The sequence below is a fragment of the Oreochromis aureus genome, linkage group 20 (assembly GCF_013358895.1).
Source record: "Oreochromis aureus strain Israel breed Guangdong linkage group 20, ZZ_aureus, whole genome shotgun sequence".
In the NCBI taxonomy this organism is placed as follows: domain Eukaryota; kingdom Metazoa; phylum Chordata; class Actinopteri; order Cichliformes; family Cichlidae; genus Oreochromis; species Oreochromis aureus.
The window spans coordinates 18,576,262-18,589,649 of NC_052961.1; the positions used below are offsets into that span (position 1 = coordinate 18,576,262).

General features: G+C 42.3%; 1 protein-coding gene and 1 long non-coding RNA gene across 2 annotated transcripts in view; one reads left to right on the forward strand and one right to left on the reverse strand.

The window, feature by feature from the left end:
- Positions 1–35: 35 nt before the first annotated feature.
- LOC116330788 (leucine-rich repeat-containing G-protein coupled receptor 6) overlaps positions 36–13,388 on the reverse strand; it is a 37,495-nt gene continuing 24,142 nt past the window's right edge. Inside the window, exons 5-18 of the mRNA XM_031753227.2 lie at positions 11,367–11,582; positions 11,166–11,237; positions 8,420–8,488; positions 7,844–7,915; positions 7,637–7,708; positions 7,147–7,215; positions 6,639–6,710; positions 6,326–6,391; positions 6,134–6,205; positions 4,953–5,024; positions 4,305–4,430; positions 3,122–3,276; positions 2,398–2,478; positions 36–2,294 (exon numbers count right to left, since the gene is read on the reverse strand). Of these exons, the coding sequence (XP_031609087.1) occupies positions 1,156–2,294; positions 2,398–2,478; positions 3,122–3,276; positions 4,305–4,430; positions 4,953–5,024; positions 6,134–6,205; positions 6,326–6,391; positions 6,639–6,710; positions 7,147–7,215; positions 7,637–7,708; positions 7,844–7,915; positions 8,420–8,488; positions 11,166–11,237; positions 11,367–11,582 (2,353 nt within the window). The 3' untranslated portion in view covers positions 36–1,155. The remainder of the gene's footprint in view (positions 2,295–2,397; positions 2,479–3,121; positions 3,277–4,304; positions 4,431–4,952; positions 5,025–6,133; positions 6,206–6,325; positions 6,392–6,638; positions 6,711–7,146; positions 7,216–7,636; positions 7,709–7,843; positions 7,916–8,419; positions 8,489–11,165; positions 11,238–11,366; positions 11,583–13,388) is intronic.
- On the forward strand, positions 1,836–6,723 carry LOC116330820. Its single transcript, XR_004200267.2, has 4 exons — positions 1,836–1,882; positions 2,674–2,753; positions 3,097–3,251; positions 6,641–6,723. It is a non-coding gene; the product is annotated as an uncharacterized LOC116330820 (long non-coding RNA).

The window sequence follows — 13,388 nt, forward strand, 5'->3', positions numbered from 1 at the left end:
TGTAACATAAGCGCATACTTGGAGTGTGTGTAGTATGAAGATGATAATTTTATTCAAAAATATGCTTAACCAGTTGTATACAAAGTATGTACATCCTAAATAGTACATTTGTTTTTACAAGCTAAGGATTTATTTCTTATAATATAAAATTATATAATTGCTGTTTATAAAAAGGGGAGACAAACATCATAAGGCTGTAGTGAGTCAATACCATGCTAGTTCAGAGGTAGTTATATTGTATGTACATAATGCTAGCCTACTCTAAAGTCTGTAAGAAAAATACCTACATCCCATTCAGTCTCTATGACTGCTTGCCTCCTGTTGGATAGAGTTGCTTTTCTTGAGATCAAACCATGTAAACCATATGAAAATATATGTGCGGCCCATTTCCTGTGGCACTTTGCTGCCATATAAAGAGTAGCATTTTTACAACAACCTTTGTATTATACAGTTGCATAGTACAATATGACAATGACATCTGTGGAAGAAAACTGTTAGCTTACACTGGCTGTGCGTGTGTGTGTGATGAGTTCCTTTTTTTTAAACAGACCTTAGCAATAGGATAGAATTTGTATTTTTAAAAAAATGGCTCCACCTATAAAAGAACCAAACAACCTGCATCTTCTAAGTTGGATTTTTCATCAGTTTTCAGTATAAACATTTTCAGTATAAACAAAGCTCTATTGGTTCTACCTAAATTCCCCACAGGCGAAATCACTGATTTGTCCAATGCAAATTTTCCATGTGGATTTGAACTATTCCCCATGACTCAGTCCACTGAAATGTGTCTGAAATTGTCCTTTATATAAAAAGTAATGTCATTTCCTTGAATAGTCTTTTCTGTGAAAGGACCTTTTAGTCCCGCTCTCCACTTTCAGAGGCTCTTTGTTTTCTCGTCAGCTTCTCTGTACTCTGTAGTCTCTGTAGTAACAGTTTCAGTGTTGAATGTTCTGAGGAGCTTGAAGACTGTGAACCCAGAGGCGGTCTTTCTGCGGTGAGAAGATGGTCCTTGAATATTCATATGGTGTCCTAGCTTTTCAGACAGCTAGCTTGGAGGCTCATGGGTAAGACTTTGAGGGTGACAGACATGGCAGTGTGTTAGACATCTTGATCCAAACTTTCCAGAAATCACCAGTCACTCACCCTCTCTCTCTCTCACTCTGCCACCCTTTCTCTATCTCTGGCAGTGGGAGGGGATATTTGGCAAGGGATGAGAGGCACAGAGGATGTGGAGGAGCAGTGGGAAAATCTGATTGGATCCTGCCGGGGTTGGAGAGAAGATCCTCCACTGTATGTGGCATCGGTGAGTGACACCTGTGTTGAGGAATCGGAGCAGGAGCTCTTTTCTGTGTCCACGGAAACCAACGAGTCCAAGGTGCGGTCCCGACGGAGCTGTGCACGTGCTTTGGGGCGTGGCCAGAAAAACAGCTGAGAGTGGTCTCTCGTGAAAAGAAGGAAGAGGAGAGGGTTGAGGCAGGCTGGCAAGGGCTGGAGAAGCAGGAGGACTGATTTTAGTACTTCCTCCCCCAGGGAAAGGAGACCAAGAAGGGAACAAAGGGAGAGGAAAGCTACTGGTACATAGAGAAGACCATTGGTGAATATTAGCCAGGCAACATGTTTGACCATAGCGCAGTCCCACAAGCCCTCACACTCTCCTCTGAGTAACTCCCAGTAAAGGCGGATGTGTGAACCTGTTACTATAAGCAAGCACAGGGTGTTCATCATAATGAGGGCCAAGGGAAAGCCCAGGGAGGACGGCAATCGAGAAGATGGGGGTGGCAGGGGCGAGGGAAGGCAGAAAGGTGAGGACCCATACTCCCCGACTCCTGCCAGTGGGAGAGAAGCAAGCGTGATGGAGAGAACGAGGCAGAACAGTGCACAGGTGCGTACACTCACGAGGGATGGGGACTTCCCATAGGTGCGCGCACACGTCACGCTCACACCACACTGAACTGCTGCAAGAGTTAACAGCAACACACTGGCCTCAGATGCAAACACCCAGACCCATCCTGTCGCCTGACAACCAGGACCCCCCTCCCAGCGGGCTCCGTGGTGACCAAATTCTCCCAGCGTGAGAGCATCCACAAGGGCCAGGGTGCACATACACACACCAGTCAGTAGATTTGAAGCCCCCATGCAAGCCACGGTAAAGCGAAGTGGTGACAGGTAGCCCGATGAGCCAAAGAGAGACAGAAGCAGGATGGAGTTCCCCAGCAGAGACACCAGGGAGATGCACCACAGGCCAACGCGAACTAGCCAGCTGCCCAACAGAGAGTCACAGGGACGGAAAGGACCTGCAATAGCACAAAACAGCAACTCATTAGCTAAAAACGCTGGACTTATGGCTTACTTGCATCATACCCTACAATAAAACTGCTTTGCATTCATTTGCATTACCAGGTGTCGGTGTGCACTGGACGCTGGCCTGTAGTTTGGATTCCTCTATTTCCAGCTGGAACTCCTCCAAATCTGGGTCATCTGAAAGAAAACATTTTTTTTTAGGGCCAGAATTCAGAATTTCAGTACAACCTTTTTGGTCAAACCTCCACAAGGTCCATGTGTTAAGTATATCGAGAGCTTATTCTGAAAGTGTTTATACACCGTATATCCCATGCAGATTATGCGTGACACTAGCTGCAGGGGGTTGTAATGATATAACATTCTTTTCCACAGACGAAAAATAGATGCTTCTAGAAGATTACTGGTGCTTGGATGAATTTGATTTTCTTGGCATGTTTCTCTAGCAATTAAAGGTAAATAAATTTTAATCAGTGATAAGTCTTGGTTTAATCATCTCTTGTTTTTGTTATTTTTTTGAATACACCCAGCAATTGTTGATTTTGTGCTTTAATCATGCAGATTTAATGGGTTTAATTTCACCTTCATTTTGGTTTATTTGTGTTTATATTTTATGCTGACCACAGGAATGAAGGAATGGAGGGGTTAGCATGTGTTGGTGTGTTTTTAGGTGCCAGGTCACTGTGGTTTCAGTGAGGATCTGACACATCCTTAATGGCCCAGTATAGACACTTGGTTGTCAGATTCCCATCTGATATGTTACAAGTCTTTTGACATACTGTGTGTATGTTTTCACAGATACCGTAGGCGTGTGTTGTCTTACAGTGAGTGTCGGTGTGGATGGGGTACATGGCTACAGTCCTCTTGTGCAGGTCTTCATTGGTGCTGCTCTGTTCTGAGTCCCACTGACCGGCTGGCTTGTAGCTATCACAGGAGCCATACACACAGCATTGGTAGGCATAAGGCATCTCTATCACCCTGTACCAATCAAATGAGAGTAGTGTTGAAAATAAACCAGAAGAAAAACAGGAGCATAATAAGGTGGCAACAAAACTGCAAGTCCTGGCTGATGTTTCTTTCAACGTGAGCTTTATCTACGTTTCTTTTAGACACAATTTAAAACTGTTTCAAAGCAGCTTCAAGTGCTTTTGTTCCTGCTGCTGTTAGGTTGCTTGTATTTACATCAAACCACATTTTGATTGATGTGTAATCAGTTTGACTGTAGATGGTGGTATTAAAGACTGTAATTTTGTAGAATATATTCTCAAACTATATTGTATAGGGACTGGGTGTTTTTGCATTATACTGGACACACGTAGCCTTTGTAAACAGAGGGGATGGTAACAACAGACAAAACAAAGCTTCAGTGTATGAAAGCATAACTGAATTTTTAATAATGATAACAGTCCATCTTTGGGGAAAATGCAGGTGACGCGTTTAATTATTCATTTATTTTGCTGATGTCCAGATCTGCTGACTTTGGTGTAGATGTCTGCAAAAAAAAACATTTATTTTACCTTTAGTGCTTTTAAAATGTTTCTCTGCCAGAAGTTCTGTTTTGTGCAGTGTTCTACAGTGTTACTAACACAGAGCTTTGATCTGCTGCCATCTCCAATCTCTTTAAAAGTTCCTCTTCATTTTTTACTTCATCGCACCTTTCCAGGCCTTCAGGGATCTTTGTTACAAGATTTAACTTGCTGCTAACAAATACTCCATCATTGTTTAAGTTCAGCTCAGGAATGGCTTGCAGGGATACACTGTAATTAGTCAGTTGTCAGAGTTGACAGCTTTCGGTAAATTCACGATATTAATAGAAAATTGCGAGAGGAAGGATAATTTAAGGGTTGGGAAGGGATGCGTTTTCCTCACAGCCACAGGATACACACCTGGGATGCAATCTTTTTTTCTTTTCTTTTTTTTTTTGGACAAGGCAAAGTACAAGTTTCAGTTGAAGGAAGATCACACAATTAAAGAAAGCACTCAATGATTCTCAATTGAGTGTTTACCTCATATGGGGAAAGTTATCAGGACTGAAGGCCTCATATAATTCTGTGTTCCCCCTCAGCTTGAGATGGGTCAGAGCGCTCAAACCTACAACAGGTATTGAGCTGAGACGGTTTTCAGTCAGGTCCCTAGGGGAAAAATAGAAGGACAGTGAAATAAGAAATGTGCATGTCAAATCAAGCCAAGTTAATGTTTGTAAAATGTGTTTTTATTTCAGATACTGCTGCAGGATGTCCTTGATAAAATGTCCTTGTCTCATAGATTCATTAAACTGTGTAGACAGGACTCTCTATCAGATTGACTCCAGATAATACTTTCTGTCAGATGTATTATCTGCTTGTTTAGCCAGGCAAACTTCAACCAGTCTTCACACAATGAAGTAATTTTATATTGGCATGACTTGAGCTGAGGCTTCTTGCCATGCAGAGATTTTTTTTTTTTTTCAAACAATAAATGGATTTTAATGTTCGCTGCAAACTATGCCAAAAGTGCACAGGTTTTCGGTGGAGCATGCAGCCAAGTATGGAGTGTTTGTGTAAGTGCAAGTACAACTGCCCAGGTTTAATTGAGATGCATATATTCTTTATGCTTTTCTCAGAAAGAGGGGAGAACAAGATAAAAGGTAGAGGAGTCTTAGGGAGTTTACTCACAATTTAACCAAGGAGTGAAGCGAAGCAAAGGCATCAGGGTGGATACTCTCGATCATATTCCAGCTCAGATCACTGACAACAGCGAAAAAAGAATCAAAATTATGTCAAAGTGCCTGGAATGACTGCGCACACTTGGCAATGCTGTGTATCACCACTAGATGTCAGTAATAGGTCATAATTCTACAGTCTTGTTTAATCCAACAACCAATGATTTCCTTCCTTTTGGCATGAGAGTCTTTGTGTCATGTTGTGAAACCTCATTATAGCACAGATGATTTGACTTCTACATATTGTTTCAGTTAAACATGATTAGAGAAACAAAGTTCAAACTATGTGTTATTTCACAAGAAAAAACCTCAATGGTACATGAATTTTAGTTTTGTTTTCATTGTTTTGTCATCTCCTGCTATCCGGTTATTAATAACATATACAGATGGGTGACAAATTAAAAGAACAACCTAAAACTCCAACACTCATAGCGAGGACATCTGGTGACTCTGTTGCAGTGTTCAGGGCATTTGCTGGGATGGTTTTGGAGTCCTAGAAGCAAGTCTTGCATCTCAGCAGCTATATAGAAATGCCTGAGGGAAATTTTTCTGGTACTATGTATATAATTTATATATATGTTTTGCAGACTTTGCCAGCTGGAAGTTATACGTCTACAACAATCTTTGCTGTTGCAGAATTCTCCCAAAGATTTCAGTTCAGGATACAACCATGTCTCTATAATATGGTGTTTCTGTTTGGGTCCACGTTTTGGGAATGGGCACAGGACATTAACACAGTTGTCCTGGGAGATATGTGATGAAATCATTCTATCTTGAAGGTTGTAATCTTTACTAATGCCCATGTCTCTGGGGTACAAAAGGTCACTGAGCAGTTAGAGTATTATGAAAATGATATGTATCATGTTCATGGTAACCATATCTCAAACAAAATAAGAGATTTTGGACTGACGTGGGCCCTTTAGATAGTGCTCCTGAGCACCATCATCACGAGCATAATGAGGGACTATGCTTTGTTGCATCATTTTTTGTTTTTCTCTCCTTTGATTTGTCACCAGTCTTCATATTTTTCAGTTTACTATCCTTACCCGAAGGTTGTGGCTATTTATAAAAACCACAAATTTCAAAATATATCACGTGCAACTTGTGACTAAAACAAAGTAAAGGTTGACTCACAGTGCTCTTAGAGAGGCGAGCTGCTGGAAGGTGCTTGACTCGATCCTTCTGATTTGATTATGCTGCAACCCTCTGTTAGGAAAATGATATAGGATTATATGTAACCAAAGCACTATGTGCAGAGGTAAACTGAGAAAACTGCTGCCTTTGATACAGTAAGTGTGTGACTGTCTCGGGGGTCGAAAAACTCACATCTCTTGCAGCGCAGAGCAGTGGTAAAAGCTGGGCAGATCCTCTATCTGGTTGTAAGAAAGCTCCCTGCAACAGTACAAAAACACAGTACACAGTGACCAGCTGTGGATTATGGTGTGGGAAATTATGGTCAGCTCTGTGAGGAAGGCAACACGGCAGGACAATAATTTTCTGTATTGATTGGATTTCACAGAGATGTGATTGTGCGAGTTCATGCTTTTTTTTTTGAGGGGGGGGTACAAGTATCCGCAATTGAGTTGTGTGTATCAGATTTTGTACCTCTAACTTTTCCCCTTGGTGTGTATCTACTCACAGCACTCTGAGGCGAGGCAGCTGCTCACACAGATCCAGAGGGAGAGCTGAGAGACCAGCCCGAGTCAGCGTTCTATAGGGGAAGAAAAAAAAAGAAGAGGATCTTCTGATCATTGTTGAAGTGCAAGCAAGCGAAAGGATCCTCCAGTCCAGCGAGTGTAACTTGGTGAGACAGGCAGCTGTGTAGGTTCGCCAAACCTGTCAATGGCTGACATAACTGCCTACTCTTCCCTGCTTCCCCTAAAGTCTAAACACACACATTTCCATCTATTTCCTTCAGTTTCTTTCCTGCCCGGTCTTATCTTTCTTGGCTCTTTGTCTCTCTTGTATGTGGATTCTGAATTGTAATTTTGAACATCAACGTGTTTTAACTTTTTTTTTTTACTGTACATTTTAAATGCTTGCTCAGTGAAATTATATATTGTGGGTTTGTGGTGGTAGTGGTGAGTGTTTGTGTGTGTCTGTGTGGGTGGGAGGGACGGGTAGGTGCAAAGGGTACAAAGACTCACAAAATTTCCAGGCTGGTGGTTCCTTTCAGATCGGGAAACTCTCGAATCTGGGTTGCCCCGTTAAGGGAGCTACAGTCAAACAAGGAAAAAAGTGTCAGACGACTGTCTTTTTCTTTGTTTCTCTCACTCCCCCTTTTTTTTTCACTCACACACACACACACACACACACACACACACACACACACACACACACTCGCGCGTGTACACAGACCTTGTCTAACAGCTCATTTCATCCATCAAACTTTTTCTCCAACATCAACACAGGCTGCTTTGGCTGTCTCACTAGACATCATAAGTCACACCATTCAACATGTTCTTACAACACACTCTCTCTTACCACATCAGCACACAGCACAGCAATACGCTAACACAACATCATTCAGTAGGCCATTACACATGTCCACTCAACCCTCACTGCAAAGGACAGAAGATGATTTACACAGTGTTTGGGCTAACTCACTGGAAAGGTTCCTACTGACCGCATACTTACAGTGTGTGCAGCTTAGGTAAGAACTGGAAAGCGGATTTCCCCACAAACTGGATGGGGTTTTCATAGAAATGACTGCAACAAAAAGAGAGGAAAAACACAATCACGTCAAGCCCCGGAGAATAATTTGTTTTTGTAAATGGCATGATGGTGATGAAATTTCAGTTGTGCTTTTATCTAATATGTGCAGATAGCAGCATTAAAGCTCACATGGTTTGGAGTTGAGGGTTTCCCACAAAAGCCCTCTCAGGGATGGCTTTGATATTGTTGTTATGGAAGCCGCTGCAAATATAAAAAAAAGACAATATTAGTCAAGTTCTATGTAAATATGTTTCTGATTATTTTAATAATCATTATTATTATTTATTTTGGTGTCTGTGTGTGTATGTTTGTGTTTGGAGGAGGGACAGAGTGTGTTTGCGATTGAGAAGTAAGTCATATGTTCTCATCTTGCACCTGCCATTGCACAGCTGAAAAGCATTTTTGGATACATGAGATGTAAACACGCACACATACGCTGTATCTGTGACACATAGGCGCGCTGCAGAACATCTGCTGAAGCGGAGGGAAAACATAGCTTGTGTGTGTGCATGTGCGCCTGTGTGTACGTGCAGGCAAGCGGCTGCGTGGGTGTGTAGCCAGCACCTGCTTGGGGTGAGAGAGATTGTATCCGAGTGCCACATTAAAATCACTTAACGGGATTACTCGGGATAACGCAACCATGATAGTCATGTCGGGCAGGTGTGTTTTTCGTGTTTGCGTGTGTGTCTGTGTGTGTGTACTCACAGTTCCTGAAGTTTGCTCAGTGTCCTGATGGCCACAGGGAACTCCTGCAGATCATTGTAGTTTAAATCCCTGTGAGACAACCAGTAAGATAAACAGTCATTATAAAACAGCATGTTAACACATGTAGTCCCAGTCATGATGGAAACCATCCATACTGTATGTGGTCTTATATGTTTAGGTGTGTGAGAAATTTTGTCTGAGTGTATGTGTGTGTCGCTGTTAAAAGATTTTAGGGCCAGTGCACTGAACTATCCTTTAGTTATGTAGTAGCCTTAGACTGGTGGTGGGCAGGGCTTCACGTAACACACTATTTCTTCTTCACTCCTCTCTAAACTCTGTCTCTCGCTGCTTTCTTCTCTTTCCTCTCACCCCCAACTACTCTTGGAAGAAGACTACCCCTCCCTTGGTATTTCCTGTTAAAAGGGAGTTTTTCCTTCCTGCTGTCACCAAGTGTTTGCTCATAGGGGTTGTTAGATTGTTGGGGTTTTCTTTTTTCTACAGTATAAAGCACCTTGAGGTGACTCTCATTGTGATTTGGCACTATGTAGATAAAACTGAACTGAATTGAGCGCCATTACCTCTTTCTTAGGGAGTAAAAAAATTCAACCAATTCTATCGTTAATTCTAAGATGTACTGTATGAAAAATGTGTTGGTGAGATGGAGAAAAGATGTGGCCACTATCTAACATTCCAGCAATCGATCTCACAAACAAGTTTGCAGACCTTATCTCGGTTCTCCACCATCTCCACGGCATGTGTCAGATTGAGAGTAGAGTAATGGCCTAACTATGCGATGAAGTAGATCCCTAAATTACCCAAAGCATTTTTATATTCTTTAAAACTGTGCTTTCACTTTGATGCATATCAGACTATTAGTGTATCAAATATTGGCAAAGTGTAGTTTTAGATTTGGGTGTGACCCTTGACCTTTTACCGCTCTGTCTTGATTATTCAGGGTTTTGTCTCATCAGTTTTTCACACTCAAAAAGATAAGCATGGTTGCGCTTGACACAGTTCCTAGACAAAAGCTTTTACTGTATTTCCATTCTTTACACAAGTATGCTCGTTAGAGCCCTTCTGTGCATGGGAAAAATGTAGTGTACATGTGACTGCATGTATACGAGTATGTACTTTGGTGTATTAAAATGTATGCCAGGGCATGTGTGCACTTAAGAGCCTCCTTTGAAGATTTCCAGCCATCAAGATCAAAGGATATCCTAAAGTCCTATTCAACTGGATTTGTTTTTATTCTATTCAAGTAGCCAAATACCTTTGATGAGAACTTTGAGAGATATATGTATGTATTTCCAGCGAGTGTTGTGAAATGTTTGTCTGCCGGTGTCTGTTCTGTCTTGTTTGCATATGCTGTTGCATTTTCCAGCAGGCCTCTGGACGGCTCCTCGTAGTAATGATTTTATAATACACACTAGGGGTTGGGGAGGGTGGCGGCGATACAGATGGTCTCTCGTATTTCTCATAAGCAAAGCCGCTGTGAGAGATTAACCCATCATACCAGTGCAATCCCCACGTCAATGACACCTGTCATCTTATCCCGCTGAGTCATCTATCTCTCCCCCACCACTGACAGTCCAAACACTTTAACACGCACTATTCTGGTCCAGAGAGCTCCATCCCTCTTTTTCACAATCTCCAGTTTCCCTTCATCCCCTTAACCATTCCTCCTCCGCCTTACGCCGTGTTTCCTCACATTTCCCAGAACTGATAATGACTTTCAAGTTGAGCGTAAAGCTGTATTATTGCACAGGCAGACAGTACTCGCTTATGTGCACACACATGCATGTGCCCAGACACTCATAAAAAAAAAGAAAGCCGTGCTTTTTTTTTTTTTTTTAACACTTCAACAGGTTGTTAAGCAGCATGCCAGACAAAGTGTTTTCATCAGACCACCATGAATTTTGCAGGAGACACTATTTCTTTTCTCTCCCCACCTCTTTCATAAAGCTGTGTCAGTTTTCTGCGGTTTCCATATTGGTGTGTGGTTAGGAGGTAGTAATTGAGGCTACGGCACGTACTCGCGAAAACTCTCTCCTGGAGTCTTTACTTGACCTTAACTCTGGCTAGCAACTGCTCATTCAAAACACCGCTGATGATGCTTTAAAGTAATCAAAAAGGACTTTTTTATCTTCACATTCCTGTCACTCATTTGTTGGTTGTGGTTTTGAGAAACGTTCAGGCACTTCATGAAATTACCGGGACATTAATCATTATTATGACTTTACAATTTAGCACTACACTTCATTATTCTTTGGCGCACTTGTTTCATATGATTTGTAAAAACACCATTTTTTTTTTCAGGTGTTCCAAGTAACACCAACCAGCTTTACACACATACAAGCACACCTACACACTCACACACAACAATCAAGGCTTTAGTGAGGCACATAATGTGAGTCTTTTGGCTGTGTTACCTCCTTCAGGTTATATTTAGGGAGTTTTTCAAATATCTTGGGTTATACTAAGGCAATGTGATTGCTGTAAACACTACTATAGCAAATGAATGTTGATACTTGCTGATGCTTTGTAATCAAAAAGCCTGCAGTGGTGATTTTGGAAACAAGGAGGTGCTCATTTAGGCCAAAGAAATGCATTCCCTTCAGTGTGCGTGCATGCGTGCGTGCGTGTCAGACTGTTAAAACGTTCTTTGTTATTTTTAATACTGTCCAACAGTGTGTGTGCGAGCACGGCTGTGTGTTTCAGTGAGAATGCATGAATGTTGGATACTCACAGTGTCTCCAGACTGTTTAAACCTTCAAAACATCTCGAGCCCATGCTCCTGATGTGGTTGTTATGGAGATGCCTGGAAAAGGGACACAGACATTTTTCAAAAAATTTGAAATTAATTTCATGAAAAACAATTCCACAGTATGTCGAAACATTCCTTTCAGCTCAGCGGAGCAGAAATAACGCACAATGAGATGCAACTTACAGTACGACAAGGGCGGAGAGGTTGGTAAATGCGTAATCTGGGATGTGTGTGATTCGGTTGAGCGCCAGCGTCATGGCCTGCAGGGAGGGCAGAGAGTCAAGGGCCATCACTGGGATCTCTGTTAGGGAGTTGTCATCCAGCCACAGGTGTCTAAGGGAGCGGACACCTCTAAAGGCCTCAGCCGGAACCACAGACAACAGGTTCGCGTCAAGACGCCTGCAGGGTGACAGGAACTGAGCTTAACGAGATAATCACCAAGTCTGAGTACAGTATTTTTGCTCATGTGGATGCGTATCTGCGCTTCTGCGCGTATTAGTGGTTGTGTGTCATGGCACTGAAACGGTTTGGCTTACAGGAAGGTTATTATGAGAATTACACGTCCTTTATTCTGCTTCTTTCATCTTTACTGCAGCTTCTTAGAAGTTTCCCATTATGATTTATTCCCATGCTAAATGAGCCACGTGAAGCTTCACCAGCACAGACATGTGTGAAATGTAAGATGAGAAAATGACAGTCGCAAAAATGTGGAAATGATTGTGGTGAGTCTTTTATATTTGTGCTCTTTTTGTTGTGACACTCCCTGAGTGTCTGGAAAAGGTAGAAGACAGAAGGAACCATTTTCAGCTTCTTTATTTTTTTCTCAGTTTAGTCTAGCTGTTGCAGCCTCTGAAATTTCCACCAATCAAACGCAAATGCGACTTCTTACAGCCAATGAATTTATGACAGCAAACACACACACAGACACACACGCACACACACGCTGCCACATGTGCACTTTCATCTTTTCAACTATAAAAAAAAAAAACCTAACAAACCTTTGTTCCCTTCTCCCCTCTGTGCTCTGAACCCACAGGCCATGAGTGTGGACACGCCGTCCGTGTACATTTACGCACACACACACACGCACACACACACTGCCGATCATGATGAATGATCCCCTCAGGGCGGAGCTGACAAGGAGAGACCACTTCCTCCTGCTATTCTTCTTTCTTTGGCCCTTCACACTCACTCATTCATTCATTTCCCTTTCCCTCCCTCCGGCCTCTCTCGCGCTCACATTTTGTTTCTTATATCTTCATTGACGCACTCCCCAGCTGCTTTGAATCCCTTTTGCATCTCAGTCCTTAATTCTTGTTCATCTTTCAAACATCCCCTCCTTATCAATCTTCTGCCGAGGTTCTTTGATTCCTGCGCTCCAGTTCTCCTCGCCCCCTCGGAGGTTTTACCAAACAAAAAGCATCTTCAAAGTGAAATCTGAACTTGAACTCTGAACTCTGGGCTTGTCTGCCTGGGGGAATTTTCCATCAGGAGAGCAACTGTATACACTGGCAGATGCTCACACACACAGAGGCACCTACCACCATATATGTAAATACTTCTGAATGTGTTTTGAGCGCACATTTCTGTTTTTTTCTTTTTGCAGCGCTAAACATTTGCCCTTGTGCACCCTGTATCCTGCAACTGTGGACATTGTTTGTCCCTGACCCAAATCACAGGATGAAAGCTACAGAAGGCCTTTCTGTTTTCTCTGGGTTGTTCTCCAGGGTAAAATAATAACTCGTCCTTTTGAGTGGACCTGCCAGGTCTGGTGAAGGTCCAGACAGAACCAGGAATGTTCCACAAAAGCTAATAAAGCAGACTATTTCCTGTCCATCACATCAAAGTCTGACGTATGATTACCAGAGTACGAAGCAGAGACAGAAAGAGAAAAATCCTTTAAATGATCCTGGAGCTCTGGGGTACTGCTTCTGCTGGTTCAATTCTCCAGATGGCCAAAATTTTATACAACCAGGATCTTTGGTGAAGGGGGGGGCTGTTTTACTGCCATGTAGTCCTAAACCTGGTTACACTGATTTAAATCTGCCTGTGAAACTCATGAGTGTTGATAAGGCTACACTACTTAACCCTTTGGTAAGGACCCAAAACACATCTGTCTGCTTATGATGGCACCGAATTAAGCAACAGCATTCACACTGTGTGCTGTAATTATCCTGTTCCAAGTGGCGAGGCAAATTTCTTGAA